The 26404-nt window shown below is 42.5% G+C and overlaps 1 protein-coding gene across 1 annotated transcript; it reads right to left on the bottom strand.

The window, feature by feature from the left end:
- Positions 1 to 51: 51 nt before the first annotated feature.
- Positions 52 to 7094, bottom strand: LOC148853005 (dihydrolipoyl dehydrogenase 1, mitochondrial). The gene is made up of 2 exons (XM_088942411.1): positions 6638 to 7094; positions 52 to 1576 (listed from the first exon to the last, which is right to left on the bottom strand). The coding sequence occupies exons 1-2, from the start codon at positions 6917 to 6919 to the stop codon at positions 326 to 328; spliced, it is 1533 nt and encodes a 510-aa protein (XP_088798537.1). The 5' UTR covers positions 6920 to 7094; the 3' UTR covers positions 52 to 325.
- Between the last annotated feature and the right edge of the window lie 19310 nt (positions 7095 to 26404).

Below are 26404 nucleotides of genomic sequence, written 5' to 3'. Positions count from 1 at the left end.
GGCAAAGCAAAACCACTATACCAAATACCCCCTAAATAAAAGTGTATCATCTAACCATCTAATACCATGAGGGTTTCTTGGATTAAATTTTAAGAGCGTAAAAAAGAAAACTTGTGCAGTATTTCCCAGAAGTTATTCCCACCTCTTATTAAGTACATGATATACCAATTGTGGAAGAAAAAGAAGTGGAGGTGGAAACTTGGAGACTATCGAAACAATTGTCTTGTCCCAGTAAGAGACATCAAAAGAAACAAAGGATTCAAAAAGAAAAATCTAAACAAAAAGTAGAACAAGAAAAAAAAAGTTGCATTTACCCACTCTTCTCCTAGATATGAATAGGCTTGTCATAAGTAGCCATTGCAGCTTCCTTCAAGGCCTCGCTCATTGTTGGATGTGCATGACATGTTCGTGCAATATCCTCACTTGATGCTCCGTAGTGCAAGGCTAGCACTGCTTCATGAATTAATTCTCCAGCATTGGGTGCCATGATGTGTACCCCCAGTATCTTATCCGTTTCCTTCTCTGCCAATATCTTCACCACCCCTTCAGCATCATCAATTGCCTTGGCCCTGCTGTTGGCCAGGAAAGGGAACTTTCCCACACGATAATCAACTCCAAGTGCCTTCACCTGCTCCTCGGTCTTCCCAACAGATGCCACTTCGGGGTGGGTATACACTACACCGGGTACCATATCATAGTCCACATGGCCTTCCTTGCCAGCTATGAACTCTACACATGCTACACCGTCTTCTTCTGCCTTGTGGGCTAGCATGGGCCCTGGAATCACATCTCCAATGGCATAGACACCCGGCACACTTGTTGTGAACCGCTTATCAACTGTGATTCGGCCTACCTTATCAGTTTCCACACCAATCTTTTCCAGTCCAAGCCCAGCTGTGAATGGAACTCTACCTGCAGAAACAAGCACAACATCTGCTTCCAAAGTGCTTTGCTCACCACCACTTGATGGTTCAACTGTCAGTTTCACACCCTCCCCAGACGTGTCAACACCAACCACCTTAGTCTTGAGCATAAATTTCATCTTCTGCTTCTCAAGGGCACGTTGGAATTGTTTTCGAACTTCGGCATCCATTGATGGGACAATATCTGGTGCAAACTCAACAACAGTTACTTCAGAACCAAGCCTCCCCCAGACAGAGCCCATTTCTAGGCCAATGTAGCCTGCCCCAATGACAATGAGTTTCTTTGGGATTTCTGACAAGGACAGAGCTCCAGTTGAAGATACAATCTTTTTCTCATCAATGGTGATGCCAGGGAGGGACTTTACATCAGATCCAGTTGCTATTATGATATTCTTTCCTTTGACAATGGTGCTCCCACCTTCAAGGGTGTCGACAGAGACTTCGGAAGGAGAGATGAGCTTGCCATAGCCTTTAACATAGCTTACCTTGTTTTTCTTGAAGAGACCTTCTATACCTCGTGTTAGATTGGCAACAGCTTTGTCTTTCTGGGCCATCATGGCAGGCAGATCAACCTCAACAGAAGGGAACTTCACTCCATGGCTGGCAAATGAATGCTTGGCTTCATGGTACATGTGGGAAGAATGAAGAAGAGCCTGGAGAGATGAGAACCAAGGACAATAAGTAATTCTTCAATTGAAGGCAAAAATCAGGACGGTATATCCAATATAGCAAGCCAGATGTACTCTTTTCCTGTATAAATATCCATGGCATCTTCACACAAGTTACAAAATAAAAAGCAACCGGCTATACTTTGGAAGAAATCATGATACACTCCTCATATTTATAGATGAACATTGTAAATTAAATAAACAAAATATCTCTAATCTATGCATGGGCTGTGAAAACCAAAGCTTGGTCCAAAGTGCCATTTCATTGGGATAACAAATACTTGTTATGCCGCCTTAGATAATAGCTCCAGAGATAGGGGTAACTAGCTAAATGTATTTTGATACCAGACAACATTATTAGTGCAGCTTGAGGTCCCTTCTATGCAATTTTTTTTATTGGTCCCTTTATACAAAAATTAGAAAGCCAAAGAAAGTGAGGATCAAGTTCACCCTCTCTCCTCTTGTGCCAAATGCATTACGGTTGTTAACTGGCTATACGAAGTAAGGGTAAGACTCAATCAGTGTTTTAAAAGCGAAAGGCGCAAGGGCCATTTTGCACCTGAGGCGCAAGGCGAGGTGAGCGCCTTTTTGAGGCAAGGCGCAAAAAAAAAAAAAAAAAAAAAAAAAGCTAAAAAAAATTCAAAAAAATCAAAAAATTATAAAACATAATATTAATAAAAATATAAACTTAAAATTTAAAATAAATGTTTTAAAAAACCTATTATCTAAAATTAAAATACATAAACATAATACGTAAAGCATATTCAAATGAGAATTTAAAAATGAAATCAAAATATAAAACATTTTCAAGCATATAAAACCCACAATCTCTTTTTTCTCAATTAAATCAAGTAGCTAATGTGACATATTACATTCTTAATTCTACGAACCGCCTTTGTGCCATGCCCGTCGAGGCAAGCCCTAACATGGACTTGTTTGGATTGGCCTCGAGGGGCGTGGCATGGGGATCCGGGGGTGGAGCCCCCAGCCCAGCCGCTATACTCAAAAAAAAGAAAAAGCGTCAAATTTTCAAAAGGCGCAAGGCGCACCAGGTGAGTGCCTTTTGAATGGGCTGTGCCTAGGACCTGGGCGAGGCGCCTACCCTAAAATGTGCCTCGCCTGTGTGCCTAGGCATGCCTTTTAAATCACTGGACTCAATCCCAAGTTCCCTGCTATTTGAGGTTGGCTACACAAATCATGTCCCACTATTTTGCTCTATCAATGGCCTTTAGTGGCCATCTAATCAAAATTATTTTTTTTTATCAATAACTTCATATTTCATTATACCAGAGAATAGAATACAACGAGGGAGAGATAAAATCTCTTAACTCTCCCCAAATTTAATGAAGAAGTTACAATTGGCAAAACCATTAGTTGTTCTTTTGACCCAATTAAATCTCACATCCATGCCTCATATCAATCATCTAAGCTTCTTCCCTTCATTACTATAGCTCCATAATCCAGCTTCCTTTTGTAGCCAACCTACCACTAATAAGCTGAACTTTGATGGGGGTAGTGCAGGCAACCCAAGATCCTTTGATTGGTGCAAGATCCCCATACAATTAGGGATCATAATTAATTAATATGCTCCAAATGTAAGATCCCCAGATAATTGATTGGTACCCCCTAATCAGTTAACTATAATAAAGATGAACTTTGATCGTTGTGGTCTCAGCAGTCTTAAGAATTCAGGAATTGGAGTCTTTAGGAATATAAAGATGATATATTGAAGGTTTACAAAACAAAACAGTCAGTCCAAGATTTAAAACGTCAGTATTGGTGATGAAAATGAAATGTAGGGAACATGTTGGAAATGTCAGAAATGTAGTATAGAAATAATGTAAAATACAGACATTGTGAAATATGTAAAAATAGTTGATAAAAGAAGCATAATTATCTTGTTCCAAACCATTGAACAAAGCTAATAAACAAGGTTAATAGACAATATAATATGTTGCTAGATTGTCAAGCAAACTACATAATAGAGCTAGTTTAAGCAAAATTTAAACATAGAGAAAGTGAAAATAAATTTAATAGATCAACTAAATAATCTATTGTGCAAACCAAAACTAAGATTTAACTTCATGTTTGAAAAGAATTTTGAGCTTGGCTCAAAGTGGTAATCATGTATATTGGGCAAAGAATTGGGAATCCACTCCAAGGCTATCAGGTATTGGGAGAATTTTCAGAAATGAGAAAGGGAATACCTTAGCCCTTTTCTCTGGCCCGATTGGTGAGGGCGACTCTCTTAGGGGCTGAGATTTTAGCAGCCTTGGAGGGGATTCAAAGGGCAAGAGACCTGAATATTAGGAGACTGATTATTGAAGGCAACTCGGAGGTAGTGGTAAATTGGTTAAAGGAAGATAAGGCTGAAATGTGGAAATACAGCAATGAGAGGAAAAAGTTCAACTGGTTGGCAAGGGATATTGAGATAAAGTACAGCTGGGTGAAAACAACTGCAAATTCCATTGTTGATGGGCTAGCTAAGCAAGGGGTGAATAGGGATTCTTTGTTTTGGGCTTATTTCTAACTACGTACTTTTTCTATTCTTTGTTTTGGGGGAGTTAAGATAGTTTACCTCCCTCCACTTTTCTATAATTTAGGTGGAGACAATGGTGAGTACAAGGATGTAAGCTTTTAATCTCTTTATTATTTTCCCAATTGTATTACATCAAATAGCTAATGTGATGTTAAACATTATGCATTCTTGAATCTTTGAGCCACCTTTGTACCAAGCCCTCAAGGAAAACCCAAAGAAGTCCCTATCCAGGTCTTAAATTCTTAATCCCTATAAAAAAAGGTTTTATAACTTTAGGTGTCTTTTAAGATATCTTTTATTAGTTTCATACCCTAATAAAAGGTGCGTGCTTGGGCTAAAGTGCAAGGCGCACTAGGCGCACACCTAGGCACACCAGGCATGCGACTTTTGAAAGTGTTGTGCCTAGGACCTAGGCGAGGGTGCATACCCTAAAACATGCCTTGCCTGTGTGCCTAGGCGAGACTTTTAAATCATTGATTCCACCTTCATCACACTAATACCTAAGAAGGGTGGAGCAATTGACTTAAAATGCTTCAGGCTCATAAGCCTTATTGGCAGTGTATATAAGATTATAGCAAACCTGTTGACCACAAGGATGAAGAAGGTTATGTGCTCCATCATCTCTATTTAGCAGAGTACTTTTGTCTATGATCAACATACCTGGGATATTCTTATAGCCAATGAGCTGATAGAGTTTAACAACCAATTGGGGGTGTACAGAAAATAAGAGGGGTTCTAAAAATTAATAAACAAAAGGGAACAAGTCTGGTAGGAATTAAGATGGGAAATGCAGCCTACGGGTTGGATGGACAATTTGGAAGGAATAATTAGAGGCTGAGGAAGGACATATGGGTGAAACAACAACAACAACAACAAAAGAATCTCTTAGATAACCTCATTGTCTTAGAAAATAAGCAATAAAGAAAGAAAGATGGGATAGTAAGAGGATAGAAAGGAACTAGAGAGAACTAATAGAAATCCATTTATAAAGGAGGGTAAGAAGAAGAATATAACAAACTAAATTATGATCAACAAGATACACAAGACACAATAAGCGGATAATGTACCTATTATAGAATGGATTCAGCATTATTAGGTTTCTCTAGAAATCAGAACCTTTATAAGTTGGGAGTCAGTACCAAACATATTAGTAGAGAAAACTCTTCATCCATTCTTTCCTTCACAAAATGGTTCAAATGAGCTAATACATGGGGTATTTGTAGAGAAACACAATTGATTTACTAAAACCTACAAAGTATTTTAGTTTTCTAAACAAATAAACAACTAAAAACACTTGAGCTAAAAAAACTATCCAAAATATTTGAAGATTTGAAGTAAATATTAGGAATACACTCATTTTTTGGTATCTAATCAGAATCCAACCAATGATTTGATTGGGAGAATCAAATTCAAATCATGTCAGGCCCACTTGTTGATAGCTAACCACTTGGGGCATCTGGAATGGGCTAAACTTGGTTGTTCTTGAGCTCAACTCAATGACTTGTTCAATTTAGATTTACTACTACAACATTTTAGGCGCATTAGGTTCATGTGGACTTGTGAAAATCTAACTGTTGGCCCATTATGATAAGCCAAATGAAGGCCCATATAGACCAACAGAAAATTATGGGTTTAACTTCCTTTCTTAGACTTTGGTCCCATATACTCTCTTTTCTTTCTTTTTATCTCTAAAGGTAAACTTTTCCACTTCTTTCTATTTTTTGCTTCAGATCTTAATCTTTTTCCCTGATAATTCAAAACCTTAATTCTTATTCTTTGCCCACCATGTACACTCTAGTATGACTTCTCTTCGTCACTTCTACTTTCAACTTGGACTAAAACTTCTTTGGGATTTGTAAAATTCCAACCTTTCATTTCAGTTTTAAGCTTAAGGCATACCTAACTCTTGTTAAAATTTCCAACAGGATCTCAAATTTCTTCTCAAAAGGTCCAGCATTAAGCCAGGTCAAAATTTGGTTCTATGCCAGAATTCAAGGCCTTGCTTCCAAGACATGACCAGGTCCCAAATTAGTATGCTAATGTGAGCTTTACTGGTGTGGTCACTCAACCTTCGAATAATTGCTAATTTGGCTATTAATGATCTGTTATGTAATTGTTGAATAGCCGATAAACTAAAATCAATAAATTACCATAAAATATTAGAGGGACAAAAAAGCATTCATAAGTTCGAGCTCCAAATCATAACCAGAACCAACATAAGTCAAGCATTCCTCAAAAATTCAAACAAAAAAGCATAGACTTGAATAAATAACACAAAAAAAAAAATTAAACAGGGAAAAGAAAACGAAATTCTATCTAATGACAGATTTCTGAATGAAACGTTATTCCATAAACAGTAGAAAACAAGCATTCCAACTCAGAAATAAACCCAACAGATATAATACTTGCATAAATCCAGATCCAAACATAGAAGAAAAATAACAGATCATATGGTATATCAGCTAATTAGAATGATATAAATACAAAACTATAGAAATGAAAAATACCTTGGAAGGGATGCAGCCAACATTGAGACAAGTCCCACCGAGAGTACCTCGCTTCTCAATACAAGTAGTCTTGAGACCCAGCTGAGTGGCTTTAATGGCGGCTACATAGCCACCAGGGCCACCGCCGATGACGACGACGTCGTTCTCTTCGGATCCGGAAGACGTGAAGCTTCTAGAGAAAGAGGATAGTGAGAAAGAGTACCTCAGGACATCAGAAGAAGGGTTGCAGATACTCCTGAATAGGAGATGAGACTTTCTCCTGGCAACGCTCGCTATGGCCATCGCTCCAATCCAACTGCTCAGTCTGTGGCGCGCTTGTTCCACGGCTGCTTTTGGAGAGTAGAGAAATAGAAGGACGACTCCTTTTGTTGATTTCTTTTCTTTTTTTTTTTTTTCTTTTTTTTTTTTTTTTACTTTTTTGGTTAATTTGCAGACTGCCACAGACCATTGGGATTTTATCATTTTATCACTTATGGGTGGTCACACACTCACACTTATGGTTTGTTTTGCTTTTCAAAATACCCTAAAATGCCTCCTCCTTTATGGTAGCCATAACCCCGCCAGGAATAATAATAATAATAATAATAAAACAGATTTTTTACTTTTTTAATAATTATTTATTCTATAATAAATTATTTAATTAATTATTAATTATTTTTTAACAATTTAATAATTATTATAATAATATATATAATAGTATATTATATGCTAATAATATATTTATATGACATTAAGGGATTTTTACAAAAAATAAAAAATAAAGTTGGGTAGCTTGGCCACAAGAATAAAAAAAAGAAAATTAACCTAAGGTCTCACTGGATACAATATAATCTAATCCACCACTTGATTTGCTATTGGGGAGTCCTTGAAATTTGTAACAATGTTTATAGTTTCCCAAACAGCCCAAGCTTTAACATTATTAATCGACATGAAACCAATGCAGTAGGTTTTAATTCATCAAAATTAACTTTAATGGTCTCAGGTTTGGGATTGAACCACTCAATAGATTTCCATTCTTTAGAACTCTCCATGACTTCATTCACAAGATTATTCTTTATCTCACTCAGATAATTGAAAGCTCTATCAATAATACTTTGAGGATGAGCTGTTTTATTATTAAAACATTTATCATTTTTATTTTTCAGATAAACCAAAGAATAATCACTAGTTTTGCATCTATCATGATACTTGTCTTGGTTTTGGTGTAGGTCATAAAAGTTAAATTTTATTATAATGTAAACTTATATTTTCTCTTTACTTGCCGTAAGAGGGTTAATGTTAGTAGACTACAAAAGTATACAATCCAACCAACCTCGGATCAAATCCGGGTCAATTCAGTCCACTTTTACTAATATAAGTGTTGAATATTCCAGCACAATAACAAAGTTAATACATAACTAAGGGAAGAATATTCTAGAAACCAAAAGTGCACTCTTAAATAAGAATAAACATGTAAATAATAAGTTAACATTTCTAGAAATAAATCCATCTAAGCACATTCAAGAATGGAAATAGACATAGAATTTAAATGACAAAAGGATAAATAAGAAAATGGCAATTAACAAGAGGTTTAATCACATGTTTTAAATATGTAGAAAGAACATTCTAGAATAAGAGGGTAAAATGAGAAAAATACAACTTAAGAAATTTCTAGAATGTGCACTCAAAACTTATAAATCGATGCTTCCCATATCCATTTCAAGGGCCTTAAAACCACTCTTGCTCTATCACCTTGATGTTAGCCATCTCCTCTCTTTTTTCATCATTATCACCACTTTTACGTTTCCCTATGCACCCATCTATCGTTTTCTCCCCTTATCATCAGAATTCCAGCACCGATGAACTGTATTTACTTGATCCCTCGACGGAGGGTATGTAGGCAACCACTACAGGGGTTTGGCCACTTCCTTTTCTACCCCTTTTCCCCTTCTTGGTTCAGCCAACCAAGCCAAATTCCTTAGACCTCAGAGTATAAACCACCGCACATCCACCACCAGCTTTACACTTGCAAACGTGCATGGCATGTGCCCTTACACTAGTATTGTCAAAATCAAATATGTTTTCAAACGAATTGCAAAAAATAGTTGGTGAAAAAAAAAACAATTCTTTCACCAAATTTCCCCTAGTTAAAATCCTGCCTATAAAGCCATTCTCACCTATAGTTTACATTTCCTACCCACAAACTATAATTGTTTTGTAACTGTTATTAGGGTTATAATAGCAAGAAAAACCTCCAATAGCTATAAATAGATCTTTTGGGGGGTATTTGTGTGTTTTACCAAAGGGGTGTAGAAAATGACTAACATGCCCCCTATTATCTATAAACAAGTTTAGGGGAGGCATTTCAAGTAAAGTGATAAATAAACTTTATAAATAACCAAAATATCCTCTCTCAACAACTATAAACGACTAATTTAAGAGGGTATTTTGATCAATTCAATTTTTTCTAACCCCTATAAATACCCTAACCCTTACCCATTTTCATCACAACAACAATCATTCTCATTCAATCAAATACAATCTCCCATTTTCATACTCTCATACTACTCTATAGTCTACTCTCAAATTTTGTAATATTTTTTAAATTTCAACAAAAAGGAGGCTTGATCAAGTGTCTCGAGTTGAAGTTGACAATTTGGGATACTTAAAAGCTTTGCATTTAAGTTGAAATATTAAATAGGCAGACCGAACTCCAAGAATGGAATGCAATTATCGGGTTAGTTGAATTTTTTATAATTTTTAGATTTTAATATTTATTAAAATGGTTGGCTTCTCTCAGACCCCCTTACACTTCGGTTCCTTTGGCTTTGATGTCATAGTATGATAACACTACTGATGTCGAAACTAATGCTACCGTTACCAAGCAAATCTAGTATGATGTTGGGCCTAGTAATTCTAAAGCACCTAAAAAGAAAACTAGCTAGGTTTGGGAATTTTTTTTACCATCGAGGAGGTAAAAGGAAAGGGTTTGAGAGCAGTTTGTGTTCGGGTCAAGGCTGAGCTGGTCCTGAGTGACATGTGGTCGCCCAATCAGCCCGGCCACGGCGGCATAACCCAGCCACATCGGGATAGCTCGGCCAAGCTATGCTACTATTGTGGCCCCCCATCTTATCCCCTCAGTCACGTTAGCTACACGTCATGCGGATAAACACAACTAGAGATAAGAAGAGAGAGGAAGACAACTCTGCCAGGGAATAGGACTCTATCCCGAGAACCTCGGCGGTCAATCTCATCTCGGCGACCCTAGAAGCCTAATCCAACCCGGACATGGGTCTTTAGCTATAAAGAGGCATTCCCTGCTCAAGGTAGGGGATCCAACTTCTGATACCCATACTGTTGCTCTGCTCGGACTAGCACCCACGTAGCTCGGCTCAACCATCCACTACATCCTACTGACTTGAGCGTTAGAGTACCTACCCGGGGATAACTCATCGGGCCTCTGACTTCTCCTTTCTTGATCATAGGTCTTGAAGCGCGGCCTCATCCTTGTAGCTCGACATTGCCCTATTGGCAAGGACTATCTGGTTGCTCTCCTCAGTTCATGAACTACCTCGAATTGAGCAACATCAAATTGGCGCCATCTGTAGGAAACACACAAAAAGACTTTCCCGAAAATCTTTCCTTCCTCATCACACAATCAAGAGAGCGATCAAGATGCCCAAGAACTAGTCCGAACGATCAACAGGCTGATCTCCAGTCGCTGTTGACCCTGTGCAGTTCCAAGCAATGCAAGAGAAGGTCGATAAGATCTTTGAGATGATGTAGACACTAGGATTCGCGGCACCGCCCAACTAGGTTGTATCCCCTCACGCCTCGACATGTACGAAGGACGATCCTCATCCCAAGGACCCCAAAACACATCGACTAAAAAGCAGGGGAGCACGGTCTGAGCATGAAAAGCAAGACACAACAAGGAGATCCGCCTCCACGGCCCGTTCTCATGAACCCGATAACCGCAGCATGATGCACCAAACCACGTGGATTCCTGCCAAAGAGAGGTTCGGCAGGCAGACGCCACCTCGCGTGGTCTGCGCCATTGAGTCCAGCTTGGTGAAAGACCGCTTTGCATGGTCCAAGAAGGAGAAAGCTGCGTGTACCACGATCCTTGATAACAAAGACGCAAAAATCCGGGACATTCGACAATGCTTGGAAGAGTTGGACCGCAGCCAAGGCCAGAGAAGCACAACGCCAACCGTAGATCAACCTGCACAACCAACCACGCCAACTGCCAAGGAACCGCTACTCACCTAGGAGATCGTGGACGAGGTGCCTCCCATAGGGTGGTAGGCACCTCAGCTTGACAAGTACGATGGGAATATTGATCCCGTTGACCACATCAAGGCGTTGAAGGCTCAGCTGATGTAGCACGGATCTTCTGAGGGCCTGATGTGCAAAGCCCTAGTGGCCACCCTTACAGGTCTAACCCTAACGTGGTATTCTTCTCTGCCCCCACATTCCATAGTGTCGTGGGAGCAGCTGGAAACCCAGTTCCGCACACAGTTCACAACGAGCCATAAGCACTGGAAGACCTCAGCCAGCCTTATGCAAATGTGACAAAGGAAAGTAGATCCCCTCAGAGACTACCTGGCGAGATTCAACAAAGAGGCATTACAGGTTAGAAACCTGAACCAGTTTGTGGCCATCATCGCTATTCAACACGGCTTCCGCCCTTCGCCATTCAACTTCTCCATCCAAGAACCCCCCGCAAACCTAGCTGCATTGATGAGCCATGCGTAGAAATACATCAATGTGGAAGAAGCACAAGCACAACTACAGGATGAGGAAGAAAGGCCCAACAAAACGAGGAGAGACACAGAGGAGCGGAAGTCAAAAAGATCAGACCAGGACCACAACAGGCAGGACCGTCGACCTGATCACAGACCACGGATACCTCTGCCGACATATCGAAACTTTACGCTGTTGAATACACCATAGTCTGAGGTTCTGATGCAAATCCCTGACCGCATTTACGTCCGATGGCTCGAGAAGATGAAAACAAAAGGCAACAAAAGGAATCGCAATAAGTACTGTGAATTCCACAGGGACCATGGTCACGACACAGAGAACTGCTTCTACCTACATAGGAGGAACAGCCTACGGAGAATGCTCATCCACCATCCCAAGCTCCTCCCATCGGTGTGATCCATGTGATTTTAGGAGGGATCGCCGCAGGATGAGAGAGTAGCTCAGGGTGCAAGAAGTGTGCACGGTTGTGTGAAATCGACAATCGGGGATACAAGAAGAAGCATAGCCAGTCAATCACCTTCACTGACGACGACCTCCAAGGAGTTTAGATCCCACACGACGATGCCTTGGTAATCACAGCTGAGGTTGCCTATTTCAAGATTCGATGAATTATGGTTGATAAAGGTAGCTACGCTGATGTACTCTTGCCCACTGAAAGGATAACCCTTCCCCTCTTGATCGGAGATGGCGACATTACCGCAACGACCATGGTAGACTTCGTCGTGGTTCATTGCCACTCGTCTTACAATGTCATCCTCGATAGGCTATCCCTTAATGCTCTACAGGCCACGGTCTCCATGTTCCACCTCATCATGAAGTTCCCCACCGAGTACGGCATAGGTATGGCGCGTGGAGACCAAAGAACTACACGACAATGCTATTTGCTCTCCTGTCGAGGACCACATCCAGCGACGGAAACATTTATGGCCGAGGCCTATGATCTACGGGACAAGGTGAGAGCACAATGCGGTCAACCTATCGAAGACCTCATCTAGGTACCACTCAACGAAGAAGACCCCAAGAGGATGGTCCAAGTCGGCTCTCTCCTAGATGACCACCTCCAGGAAGAGCTTGTGCAGCTACTGAGGGATCACGCTGACGTGTTCACCTAGTCGACAGCGGATATGCTAGGGATTGACCCCAAAGTCATCATGCACCACCTAAATGCCGACCCCCTGCTACCGACCTATCAAGAAGAAGAAAAGTAGCTTTACAACGGAACAGTGGCAAGTGATCGTAGACGAAGTGTAGAAGTTGCTCGATGCTAGCTTCATTCGGGAAGTCAAGTACCTTGATTGGCTGGCCAACGTGGTGACGGTGAAGAAAGCCAATGGGAAGTGGAGGATATGCATCGACTTCACCGACCTAAACAAAGCCTACCCCAAAGACAACTTTCCTCTATTGAGGATCGATCATCTCGTCGACGCCACAGCAGGCCATGAACTCCTAAGCTTCATGGACGCCTTCTCGGGGTACAACCGGATCTAAATGCACCCTGATGACCCAAAGAAAACAACTTTCATCACTAACCTTGGCCTATATTGCTACAAGGTGATGCCCTTCGACCTCAAGAACGCCAATGCCACTTATTAGCGGCTGGTGAATGAGGTATTCAAGGATCATCTCGGCCAAAATGTAGAAGCATACGTGGATGATATGCTTGTGAAGAGCAAGAAGGTTGAGCACCACCTTGCCTACCTAAAAGAAGTCTTTGGCACCTTTAGGAAGTATAAGATGAAGCTGAACCCAAACAAATGTGCTTTCGGGATCGTCTCTGGTAAATTCCTGGGGTTCATGGTAACACAGAGGGGGATTGAAGTCAACCCAAAAAAAATACAGGCCATCCTCAACATGAAATCACCTCGGACTCACAAAGAAGTGCAACGACTCACCGATAGAGTAGCCGCCCTTAGCAGGTTTATGTCCAAATCCGCATACCAGTGCCTGCTCTTTTTCAAAGTCCTCAAGCGACCGAAGGACTTCTAGTGGACCGAGGAATGCGAACGGTTCTTTCAGGGTTTGAAGTAGTTCTTAAGCTCACTGCCTCTCCTCACCAAACCGAGCCCAGGGGATGAGCTACTACTCTACCTCTCAGTCAGGGATGAGGCTGTTAGCTCGGTAATAGTTAAGGAGGAAGATCGGGTACAGAGGCCGATCCACTATACCAACAAGGTCCTCAGCGGTGCAGAAACCTAGTACTCCAAGTTGGAGAAAATGGCACTGGCATTGGTCACCTTGGCCAGGAAGTTCAGGGAATATTTCCAAGCCCACAGCATCCAAGTACTCACTGACAAACCCCTCAAGTACGTTGTTCAAAGGACGGAAGCATCTGACCGCCTAATCAAGTGGAGCATAGAGCTGAGTGAATTCGACATCGAGTATGCACCCTGTCTCGCGATCAAGGCCCAGTCTTTGGTAGACTTCATTGCCGAGCTTACCTCATCCTCCTCGGCCTAAATGATATTGTGTTAGAGCACGCTCGCAGATTCGAGTTTAAAGCATCCAATAACGAGGCTGAGAATGAGGCCTTGATCGCCGGGCTTCGCCTCGCGATCTTGCAGAATAGAGGGGTGAATTTCAAAATTTTCTTTCTCTTTCAATTGGGAATCGCATTCCCTATTTAAAAAATCATATTTTCAAGGATCAATCTTGAACCATAAACTGAACCAGATCTGAACCAAAAGGAGTAGGAGAGGATTATACCTGATACGGAGAAATAAGATCTCCCAACGAAGGTGTTCACGCCCAAGGAAGGATCCAAAGACTGCTCCCACTAAAGATGGCGCAGTGTAGGATGGAGCAGTATCAGCAGTGTTATTCTCCAAGAATTCTATCCTTCGCAAGAAATAGTAGGATGGCACGTAAGCACAGCTTCCTATCAATTCTTTCTCAAAGAACTGATGTTAAGATCGAATCTTGACTTCTCCCACAACTGGAGATTGAACTGGATGTCTAGCAGCTGTAGGAAGGAGGCAGCAAGAAAGATCTTTGCAGGGATTGCAGAAATCTTTCTTCTATAATGTCAGCTCTGAAGAGGATCTGATTATGTGATTCTTCTAAAGGCTACCGCCTCTCCTTCTTTTGTAAACCCAAAGGATCAGCTCCAAATCCCATCAGGAGTTGCTAACCCAAATCATATTTGGATCAAACATCCCCTTAGGTGATAAGGATAAACCCTTATCTTATTTGCAGATTAGATCAGCCTTTTCCTAATCTCATTAGGAGGTTTCTAGATTTCAATCATATTCAGATCTAGACTCTCTGAGTGGATAGAGTTAAGACCCTACCCTATCTGCTGATCCATCTCAGAATTCGCCCATATTTAACTTATTAAATAAGTTCAGATCGAAATGGGCTTTAGGCCCATTAAGCTTATGTGCTCACTTAACCTTCCTAACAACTGCCCAGTTGGGCTTCCTTGTATGGCATGGGACCCAAGCATTGGTCTACACATCAGTCACATGGGTTTGGCCCAGCCTTTGTTACAAGGCCTGACCGAATACACTGCTATGGACAATGCACCCCCTGAAACCCATCAAATGGCCTCTATGGGCCCAACACTTACCCTAAATGGTCCCTGGGCCAAACCACCTTGTAACACCCAGGGACTGTGGGCAGATGCAAGATTAGCCCATCAGGTATTATCCTCAATGGTCTTACACTTAACCTCTCAACCCATAATGATCATACATTGCCTGACAAGGGAGGACCTCTCCCTCGGCTGCAAGGAACATCGTTGCACTCTCTACTTATATGAATCCCAGGAATTAAAACCATTTGCAAACAAATTAGAAACCATAATATATATACTTTTATATCTCATATAAAATATACTTTGCAAAAACAAATCTCAACGATTGAAATCGGCTGCCGACAGTCTTGGTTTCCATAAGTGAGAGTGCATCCCCAATCATTACCTTTATCCGACAAAGGGGCTGATCTTGTCACTATGATCACCCACTCAGATGAATTCTCAAACTGTCCCAACATACCTAGTTTTGACCCCCGCTAAGGATCTCACTGATTGGTACATCAAAGACAGCCCAATCTGACACCTAGTGCAGTATCATAATCGGGTCTAGGGGTCGGGTGTAACTTTCCAGTTTTGCCTATCAATCTCCAAGGTCCAGGGCAATACTGAAAATCTGGTCCAATTCAAAGATTCAATTAATCCTACACTGTATGTGCCTAGGGCCTCACCCTGGCAGCTGAGACAGGCCACCCCAACTGACTTGGTGGCACAACAGTGTCAGCCTTATCAGGATAGGTCTCCCCAGACCGACCCACTGGCTGTGAACATTCTAAACTAACACGAGTCTCATTAAGTGTCCTGTTTAAGAGTATTACACAAAAACATACCAAGGGAACATGAATCAAATATGCACTTTTATTCATTTACAATAAACTCATAAAGTACATCATTCTGATTGAAGCTAAGGGCATACAAAACTGTCCAACAGCTCCCACTTGCACTTAGGTCCAATCAGATACAAGCCGGAGTCCCATGCTTTCGACGTGTTTCTCAAACATTTTCTGTGATAGTGATTTCGTCAATGGGTCTGCTACATTTTCCGCTAACGCTACCTTCTGAATCAGGACGTCCCCTCTACCAACAATCTCCCGCAGTACGTGGTACTTCTTCTCGATGTTCTTTGATTTCGAGTGGGCTCGTGGCTCCTTAGCCTGTGCAATGGCTCCATTGTTGTCACACAACAACGGGATGGGTGATGTGCTGGACAGAACTACTCCCAACTTGTGAATGAACTTCTTCATCCACAGGGCTTTTTTGGCAGCCTCACTTACGGCAATGTACTCGGCCTCGGTTATGGAGTCTGCAGTGGACCCCTGTTTGCTGCTTTTCCAGCAAACAACACACAATCCTATCGTGAAAACATATCCAGATGTAGACTTTCTATCATCTGGATCTGACTGAAAATCGGCATTTGTATACCCTTGGATCTGTAGTGAACTATCGTCGAATACTAGACAAAACTCTTTTGTCTTTCGAAGGTATTTAATTATATTTTTCACAGTAGTCTAGTGCTCCTGCCCTGGGTTGGCCTGAAATCTGCTTACCACACTCACTGCCTGAGCAATGTCAGGACGAGTGCATAGCATAGCATACATGATGCTCCCTACAGTAGAGGCATAGGGAACGTCTTTCATGCCATCAATCTCCTCAGAAGTCTTGGGAGACATCTTCTTGGAGAGAGTGACTCTATGCTTGAAAGGAACATTTTCTTTCTTGGAGTTTTTCTTGTTGTATCTTTTGAGTATTTTTTCAATGTAAGCAGATTGGGATAATCCTATTATCCACTTCGATCTATCTCTATAGAGTCGAAGACCTAGTATATAGGAGGCTTCTCTAAGATCTTTCATGGAGAATTGCTGTGAAAGCCATACTTTCACCGTAGTTAACATTCCTACATCATTCCCAATGAGTAGAATGTCATCTACCTATAGAACCAAGAAGGTAACCTTATCTCCATTGTACTTCCTGTAAACATAGGGTTCATCCGGATTCTGCTCGAAGTTAAACGATTTGACAGCAGAGTCAAAATGGATGTTCCAATTTCTAGAAGTTTGCTTAAGTCCATAAATGGATCTATTAAGTTTACATACCATGTTTTCCTGAGCTGTAGTAATGAAGCCTTGCGGCTGCTGCATATAGATATTTTCAGTAAGATCTCCATTCAGGAATGCAGTTTTGACATCCATCTGCCAAATCACATAATCATGGTATGCTGCTACAACTAGTAGGATCCTAATGGATTTAAGCATGGCCACAGGCGAAAAGGTTTCCTCATAATCGATGCTTTCTTTCTAAGTGTACCCTTTCGCCACCAGACGAGCTTTGAAGGTCTCAACTTTACCATCGGGGCCCTTTTTCCTCTTATAAATCCATTTGCAACCGATTGCTTTTACCCCGGAGGGTAGATCTACTAGAGTCTAGACTCCATTGGCCTCCATTGAGTCCATCTCTGCTCTCATGGCTTCCATCCACTTCTGGGAATCTATATCCAACATAGCTTCCGCATAAGTCACGGGATCCTCCTCACTAGTCAAGGTTTCCACCAGGTAACTATAAAGAACAACTTCCTGACAATAGGTGTCCACGATGTAATCGGTTTCCAAGAATTGTGCATTTCGACTACAGAACACCTTCTGCTCACTTAGGTCATAGAATAGGTAACCCACAGAGCCTTTTGGGTAGCCTACAAATAGGCAATGGCTGGTCTTGGATACCAACTTGTCTACACTCGTTCTCTTAACGTGTGCTGGTCAACCTCAAATCTTCAAGTGTTTGACATTTGATTTCTTTCCGGTTCAAAGTTCATAAGGAGTGTTTGGAACCGATTTGGTTGGAACCCGATTCAGTACGTAAATCGCAGTCTCTAATGCGTAACCCCAAAAGAATGTGGGTAACTCTAAGTGTATGAGAAGTGATCGGACCATATCTAATAAGGTCATATTCCTCCTCTTTGAAACACCGTTAAGTTGTGGTGTAGCAGGAGGAGCTAACTATGATACTATCCCATTGTCCTTTAAGTAGTCCCTGAATTCGTCAGAGAGATACTCGCCACCTCGATCTGATCGAAGGGCTTTAATTTCTCTCCCTAACTATTTCTCGACCTCTTGTCTGAACTCTTTGAACTTTTCAAAGGATTCAAACTTGTGTCTCATTAGGTACACGTAACCATATCATGAAAAATCATCTGTGAAATACACGTGTTGATTCCGTGTCCTAACACTCAGGGGACCACATACATCAATATGTATAAGGTCAAGTGTGCCTATACATCTTTCAGGCTTACCGTTAAATGGCCGTTTTGTCTTCTTGCCTTGTAGGCAAGGCTCACAAGTGGGAAGATCTTCTACAGTTAGAAAATCCAAAGGACCATCCTTTACCAACCTTGTAATTCGGTCAAGACTGATGTGGCCAAGTCCCCAAGTAGAGCGTGACTTCTCCTTCACTCAGCCTTCTGCTTACCTTGAACCCATGTAGTGAGTTACACGCATGAGTTGAAGCCCCGGAGTCAATACACCAGGACGCAGAAGCTACCAATAAATTGGTTTCTATAACACAAGTTTCGAAATTACCTTTCTTGGATTCCAGATAGGCAGGACAGTTCATTTTCCAGTGGCCGATCTTCTTGCAGAAGTGACAGGCATCCGATGCCTTGTCCTTCCTCTGCTTCTTGGGTTTGACAGCTTTCTTCTGGGGCTTTCGCTTTGCCTTTCTTTTCTTGCCTGATTTGCCAGTTTCAACAAGCATGGCAATGGGCTCATCCTTTTTAATCAATTCTTCGGCCCTCTGCAATATATTGTTGAGTTCCTGCAAGCTAACGTTCAGCTTGTTCATGTTGTAATTCATGATGAATGGATTAAAGGATGGAGACAAAGAGTTGAGAATAGCATCGATCTATGTTACCAGATCCAGCCCGGATCCAAGAGCCTCCAATTCGTTGATATAGCCCATCATCCGGAGATAATGGTCGTGAACCTGTTGGCCCTTGGACATCTACGCGGTCATGAACTGTTTCAAGACATTCTGCCGAGTAGAATGATTCTACTCTTCGTACATTGTCTTGAGACTGTCCAATACATCCTTAGTAAGTTCGATCTGATTGAACTACCTCTAAATTGGGTTGTCCAAGGAGGCAATGATATAGTAGCGGGCTAGGGAGTTTTTTTCCTCCCATTCTTGGTATTCTCTTCTCCAGGCCTCAGAAGCCCTATCTCCTGGATGATCCGGGGCAGGATTCTTGGCTACCTCATCCAATTTCTCAGAGGTTAAGACGAACATAAGGTTCCTGTACTAGTCGGCATAGTTTGGGCCCTTCAACTTGTTGTCATCAAGCAGCTTTGCAAATTGTTCGTTTGCCATTTTCTGATAAAAGGGCAAAAATCAGTCCACAACCTAATTTGATTCATGTTCATTACATAGATATGGATTTTAATTTACATTCCATTTCCATTTATTCATCTCTGAGATTTCCCTCATTTCTCAGTGACGGAGACTGGGAGTTGTCTCTGGAAGTGTGGGAAATCACATAGGGTGCACGGAGTCAACTGTTTCAGCTACAAAACCCCACGACCTTTCTATGAAGGATCATATCCACTCATCATATAAGCTTTCCCTTTGGCCTCTGTCAGACAAGGTTCAGAGCCGTTTTCAGGTAAACCTTTCTGTCCATTGAGTGTTTACCTATCATATTTGTGAACGCCAAGGTACCGTGAGAGAGTTCCCATTTTTTGGTAAGCCCCTCCCACATCGGTCTATGACGCCCCTATCATCTTATGAAACATTCAGACAAGCCCAACAGCAAATGGATAGCCCATTTTTTGGTACGTTTCCTCATTACTGAAGGGCCCATCCTCATGTTAATGATGGAAGGCCTTTAGAGAGTTCATTATATGAATCTCCCGATCACATGAACTCATATTAGCTGGAGGGAACAGTAAATTACGCCCTAGTTTGATCTAGGCCAAACCCAAGTGGATCCCACTAACTTTCATAAAGTCAGATTTCGGTGGGCCTAAATTGGCTAGGGTTCTGCACGTAACCTCTTGATGAGGTGTGGGGCCCACCACTGAGGGAGGTCATCCAATGACCAAAAGGGACACCATGGCAATGATGTGCGTTCAGCCATGGTGTGCGCAAGAGCCAATGTCGATTGAGCATGGACCAAGTACTTATGGCCCATGTATGCAACACATCACACATCAATACATCACATGCAAGGATAAATTGATCCAATCAATTAATTATCTGTAAAGCCCATTTAAAGTCCATTTTAAATCCATAATATTAACCATTTAATACTATCTAGGTATAAGGGCCGAATTAGGGTTCATGGGTTCGGCCCATATAGCTTTATCCACAGAGTGGGCTTTTAGTAGTTTTAACCATTTAAAACTGGGCCTTTACAGGCTGGGCCGAATTAACCATTTAATTAAATATCAATCCTCAGGCCCATTAGTGGGAAAATTAGGGCTGACTTTCAGCCTTGAACAAACCCTAGATTTGGTCCAAAACATTTGAACCAATCTTGGTTCGAATGGGTCTAGGGTTTGATCTTTAACTAAATCTTTAATTCAAGAAAATAATCTGAAATTAAATACTGATAAAAGAACAATCAAGAATCAGTGTATCAGGGCTGTTCGCACAATCTTTCCTGCAAAATAGTGGTTAGATCACAGGTTGCAGTTTCACAAACTGCAAATCGTAGATAGCGATTTTCCCATCTTCGAAATCTCCTCCTCTACGAGTTCTCCTTTTCTGCGCCACCATCTTCGATCCAAAATAAAATAAATAGAAATCCTAATTTATATTAATAATTACATCAGATCGAATACCTATACATTCAGTCTAAAAAATAAAATAAAAATTATTTTACAAACCAAATGTAATAAAGTAATCCATAATATGCAAAATCGCAGGTTCCCTGCACAAATCAAGATTTTGATCTCCTCTTGTACGAACAACCCATAAATCAAGAAAATCATACAGAACAATTCTAAACAATAATTAGATTTATATAAAAATTAATTTCAGATTATTCGCCCATAATTTTGGGAACAAATTTCCCAAAACCCATATCTGCGCAAATTGAGTAGAACGCCTTCTACCCATTTGCGCAGGTTTAGATCTGAAACAAATTGGTTCAAGATTTGAACCTGGCTCTGATACCACTGAAGGGATGAGAGATCCATTGTATGGACACCCAAATCTTGCAGAATAGAGGGGTGAATTTCAAAATTTTCTCTCGTTCAATTGGGAATCGCATTCCCTATTTAAAAAATCATAATTTCAAGGATCAATCTTGAACCATAAACTGAACCAGATCTGAACCAAAAGGAGTAAGAGAGGATTATACCTGATACAGAGAAATAAGATCTCCCAATGAAGGTGTTCACGCCCAAGGAAGGATCCAAAGACTACTCCTACTAAAGATGGCGCAGTGTAGGATGGAGCAGTATCAACAGTGTTATTCTCCAAGAACTCTGTCCTTCGCAAGAAATAGTAGGATGGCACGTAAGCACAGCTTCCTATCAATTCTTTCTCAAAGAACTAATGTTAAGATCGAATCTTGACTTCTCCCACAACTGGAGATTGAACTGGATGTCTAGCAGCTGTAGGAAGGAGGCAGCAAGAAAGATCTTTGCAGGGATTGCAGAAATCTTTCTTCTATAATGTCAGCTCTGAAGAGGATCTGATTATGTGATTCTTCTAAAGGCTACCGCCTCTCCTTCTTTTGTAAACCCAAAGGATCAGCTCCAAATCCCATCAGGAGTTGCTAACCCAAATCATATTTGGATCAAACATCCCCTTAGGTGATAAGGATAAACCCTTATCTTATCTGCAGATTAGATCAGCCTTTTCCTAATCTCATTAGGAGGTTTCTAGATTTGAATCATATTCAGATCTAGACTCTCTGAGTGGATAGATTTAAGACCCTATCCTATCTGTTGATCCGTCTCAGAATTCGCCCATATTTAACTTATTAAATAAGTTCAGATCGAAATGGGCTTTAGGCCCATTAAGCTTATGTGCTCACTTAACCTTCCTAACAACTGCCCAGTTGGGCTTCCTTGTATGGCATGGGACCCAAGCATTGGTCTACACATCAGTCACATGGGTTTGGCCCAGCCTTTGTTACAAGGCCTGACCGAATACACTGCTATGGACAATGCACCCCCTGAAACCCATCAAATGGCCTCTATGGGCCCAACACTTACCCTAAATGGTCCCTGGGCCAAACCACCTTGTAACACCCAGGGACTGTGGGCAGATGCAAGATTAGCCCATCAGGTATTATCCTCAATGGTCTTACACTTAACCTCTCAACCCATAATGATCATACATTGCCTGACAAGGGAGGACCTCTCCCTCGGTTGCAAGGAACATCGTTGCACTCTCTACTTATATGAATCACGGGAATTAAAACCATTTGCAAACAAATTAGAAACCATAATATATATACTTTTATATCTCATATAAAATATACTTTGCAAAAACAAATCTCAACGATTGAAATCGGTTGCCGACAGTCTTGGTTTCCATAAGTGAGAGTGCATCCCCAATCATTATCTTTGTCCAACAAAGGGGCTGATCTTGTCACTATGATCACCCACTCAGATGAATTCTCAGACTGTCCCAACATACCCAGGTTTTGACCCCCGCTAAGGATCTCACTGATTGGTACATCAAAGACAGCCCAATCCGACACCTAGTGCAGTATCATAATCGGGTTTAGGGGTCGGGTGTAACTTTCCAGTTTTGCCTATCAATCTCCAAGGTCCAGGGCAATACTGAAAATCTGGTCCAATTCAAAGATTCAATTAATCCTACACTGTATGTGCCTAGGGCCTCACCCTGTTAGCTGAGACAGGCCACCCCTACCGACTTGGTGGCACAACAGTGTCAGCCTTATCAGGATAGGTCTCCCTCGACCGACCCACTGGCTGTGAACATTCTAAACTAACACGAGTCTCATTAAGTGTCCTGTTTAAGGGTATTACACAGAAATATGCATTTTAAGGGAACATGAATCAAATATGCATTTTTATTCATTTGCAATAAACTCATAAAGTACATCATTCTGATTGAAGCTAAGGGCATACAAAACATACCTGAAGTGCCTCTCCCCAGCTGAAGCAGAATATGTCTCAGGGAGATTCATGAAAGTATTTGCGGAGACCACCCCGTCACGCGCACCTTGGCACACAAGGCACTCCGACAAGGTTATTTCGGAAATGTGACAGTTGTCAGCGACATTCTAATCTTCGTCATTAGCCTGTGGTCCTCTTGAAGCTGATCACCAACCTGTGGCCATTCGCATAGTGGGGTATGGACATCCTCGGTCCTTTCCCCACTGCGGTTGCACAGAAGAAGTTCCTCCTATTAATAGTGGATTAATTCACCAAGTGGGTGGAAGCTGAAGCTTTGGCACGCATTACCGCACACAATGCTTAGAACTTTTTCTGGCAAAGTATTGTCTGTCAATTCGATATTCAACGCATCCTCATCATAGACAACGTGATGCAGTTCACCAACCGAATTTTCGAAGCTCTATGCACCGACCTAAAGATTGACCATTGGATCACTACCGTACGTCGACCCCAAAGCAATGGGCAGACCGAGGTAATCAACCGAACCCTATTGCATAGCCTGAAAACTCGGCTGGATTAGGCCAAGGGGAGGTGGGTCGAGGAACTATCGAGCATACTCTAGGCATACAAGACTACTCCGCGGACGGCTACCAGAGAGACAGCCTTACCTGTGGAAATAGGCTCCCCAACTCTCCGAACTGAGATTTTTGACGAAGATTAGAATAACAAGGACCTATGTGCAGAGTTAGACTGGATAGAAGAAGCCCAGGACCGAGCACATATCAAGATGGTAGCGTAACAACAAAGGATGGAAAAATACTACGATGCCAAAGTTAGAAGACGCGAGTTCAAAGCAGGTGATCTCGTCCTCTGCAAAGTCATTGTGCCTGCACTTGGGGTAGGTAAGCTCGGACCAAACTGGGAAGGGCCATAGAGATTCACCAGAGTCCTTGGGTCGGGCACCCACAAACTCGAAGACTTCGATGGCCGACCAATATTGAGGAGTTGGAACACAGGGAATCTCCGATATCAGTAGTTTGGTGATTGATGTTGAATGTTTTATTCCAGTCACACGCTTGATTTCCCTACACACTGCACACACACGCACCACCGCACTACACAGCCGCACCACATAGCCGCACAACACATGTGTAGCTCGACACAACTCACTGACTCGGCTGATATTCGAAAGGCTCGAGCCTACGATGCATAGCTCGGTAGCATATTGCCGACCAACTCGGCTCGGCTGTCCATAGCCCGAGCCTAAGGTGGAGAAGAACGCCCTCGCCCATCAAGGCCTGAGGACGGTCATTAAACTCCACTCACCCACTAATTAACAATAGGTCAGAGTTAGCCGAGCAACGGCCAGCCTCGAAGGGCCCCAAAGGCTCCCGAGACCAGAAACTGAGCATCCTAGAGATGAGAGCTCAGAATATACTCTGGATCCACTAGTCGGAGACTGAAGATCTCGGCCAAGGCAAGGCCAAGGAACCCAAAAAGGAAAATAAAGAGAGAGAAGAGAGAAAATATATACACACATGAGTTTGGAGCAAAAAAGTTTCATTAAGTTAAGAGTTCAAGTACAGCGATTAAGGCTTAGAATATACTTCGAGCATCTGTTTCCATCTCGTCGGGCTGCGGGCACCTCATCTTGAATTCCTCAGGGATATCGTACATAGCTCAAATCCGAGCCATATCCCCAAGGGTCAAGACGCAGGGTGTGGTCCCGAACTGACGACCAGCCTGCAAGGGAAACTCGACCTCAGCCTCCTCAACCTCGGCAGTCTCGAAATCCCCAACCTCCAACTCATAATCAGACTCACTAGAACTTGAAGAATTAGAAGCAAAAGAAGAATAGGAGGATGAGGAAGACATCTTACCGAACTTAAAGCCGAGGAACAAGAGCAAAGACCGAGCAATACCAACAACACCTCGCCGAGCAATCCAGGCAACTCCTCTTGCAAATGGCAAAGGAGAAATGCCCGTCCACCCCTTCTTATAACCCCCAAGAATGCGAATCGACGCCAGACCAATGGTAGGGATCGAGCACCGCTCTGACGAAGCTTGGGAAGACCAATCGACACGATTGTCACAACACGCGTGTAGCCTCGAGAACCGAAGTGACAACCTTGACAAACAACCTTCAGAGCATTAATTGCCTAGGTTCGTCCTTTAGCACCGATTCAACCAGTGCCGCGAATGCCCGGGGTTCACCCAGGACCACCGGTCCAGTTAACTCCTCGGGTCTCCTCAGGACACCCAGTAGCAGACGCCGACCAAAGGAGGGCGTGCCATGCCTCAACCGGGTACCCCACTCTTTGACTTTGGAACTGGGGGAGTGGTGTTCGAATTCCGAAATTTCAAGTACAAGTTCCTCAGTCGAAGAGCAGAGATCCCAACTTTGGAGCTTAACACACCATGGCCGAGCATCACAGTGGTCTCAACACCAAAGCTCGGCCTTCCATTGACATTAGAAAGCCCTTCCTCAGCACTCGGCCGAGCTAAGCCCCCAACTTCGGAGCTCGATGCACCATGGCCGAGCATCACAATGACCTCAACACTGAAGCTCGGCCTCCACTAGGAATCAAAAAGCCCTTCCTCAACACCCGGCCAAACTAAGCAACCACACAGCATTTCAGCCAAGGAATGAAGAGCCCTTCCTCAGTTCCACCAAGAAGACAGACCTCGAAGCTCAACTTGACACCTCGGTGCCCTGCTGAGCTACACGACCATGCAACACTTCGGTTGAGCACTCCCCCTCCTCGGTTCCAGAACTGGGGGAGTGGTGTTCGGATTCTAAAGTTAGAATTCTTGGAATTCTGTAGCCGGCGATTGAAGGACTCCCCGGCCACAGCCCACATCGCGTAGACCTCACATTCTAGCGAACACTGAGGAACAAGTAGACCAGGGTTCAATAAACTTCAACTTGGAGTTCCTCAACCGAGGAACAAAGCATCCCATCGCACTATACCTCGTCCGAACACTTCATGCCTCGACTTCAGAACTGGGGGAGTGGTGTTCGAGTCATGGCTGAGTTGGTCCTGAGACACACGTGGCCACCCGATCATCGCCCAGTAAGCCTGGCCGCGTTGGCATAGCTCAGCCACGACTGCATAGCCCAACCACGTCGGGATAGCTCGGTCGAGCTATGGTACTATTGTGGCCCTCCATCTTATCCCCTCAGTCACGTCAACTACATGTCATGCAGATAAACACAACTACAGATAAGAGGAGAGAGGAAGACAACTCCACCAGAGAATAGGACTCTATCCCGAGAATCTCGACAGTCAACCTCATCCCGGTGACCTTGGAAGCCTAATCTAACCCGAACACGGGTCTTCGACTATAAAGAGGCATTCCCCGCTCAAGGTAGGGGATTGAACTTCGAATACCCATATTGTTACT

The sequence above is a fragment of the Nelumbo lutea genome, chromosome 5 (assembly GCF_056320005.1).
Source record: "Nelumbo lutea isolate HS-2025 chromosome 5, American lotus-T2T, whole genome shotgun sequence".
In the NCBI taxonomy this organism is placed as follows: domain Eukaryota; kingdom Viridiplantae; phylum Streptophyta; class Magnoliopsida; order Proteales; family Nelumbonaceae; genus Nelumbo; species Nelumbo lutea.
The sequence above is the reverse complement of the archived record's forward strand: the minus strand, read 5'-3'. Positions and strand labels throughout refer to the sequence as shown.

Excerpts from the sequence above, each read along its gene's own strand:
- LOC148853005 (XM_088942411.1), bottom strand. The coding sequence starts at position 6,919 with ATGGCCATAGCGAGCGTTGCCAGGAGAAAGTCTCATCTCCTATTCAGG. Across the intron at positions 1,577-6,637 it reads TTGGCTGCATCCCTTCCAAG|GCTCTTCTTCATTCTTCCCA; the intron begins GTATTTTTCATT and ends TCATCTCTCCAG.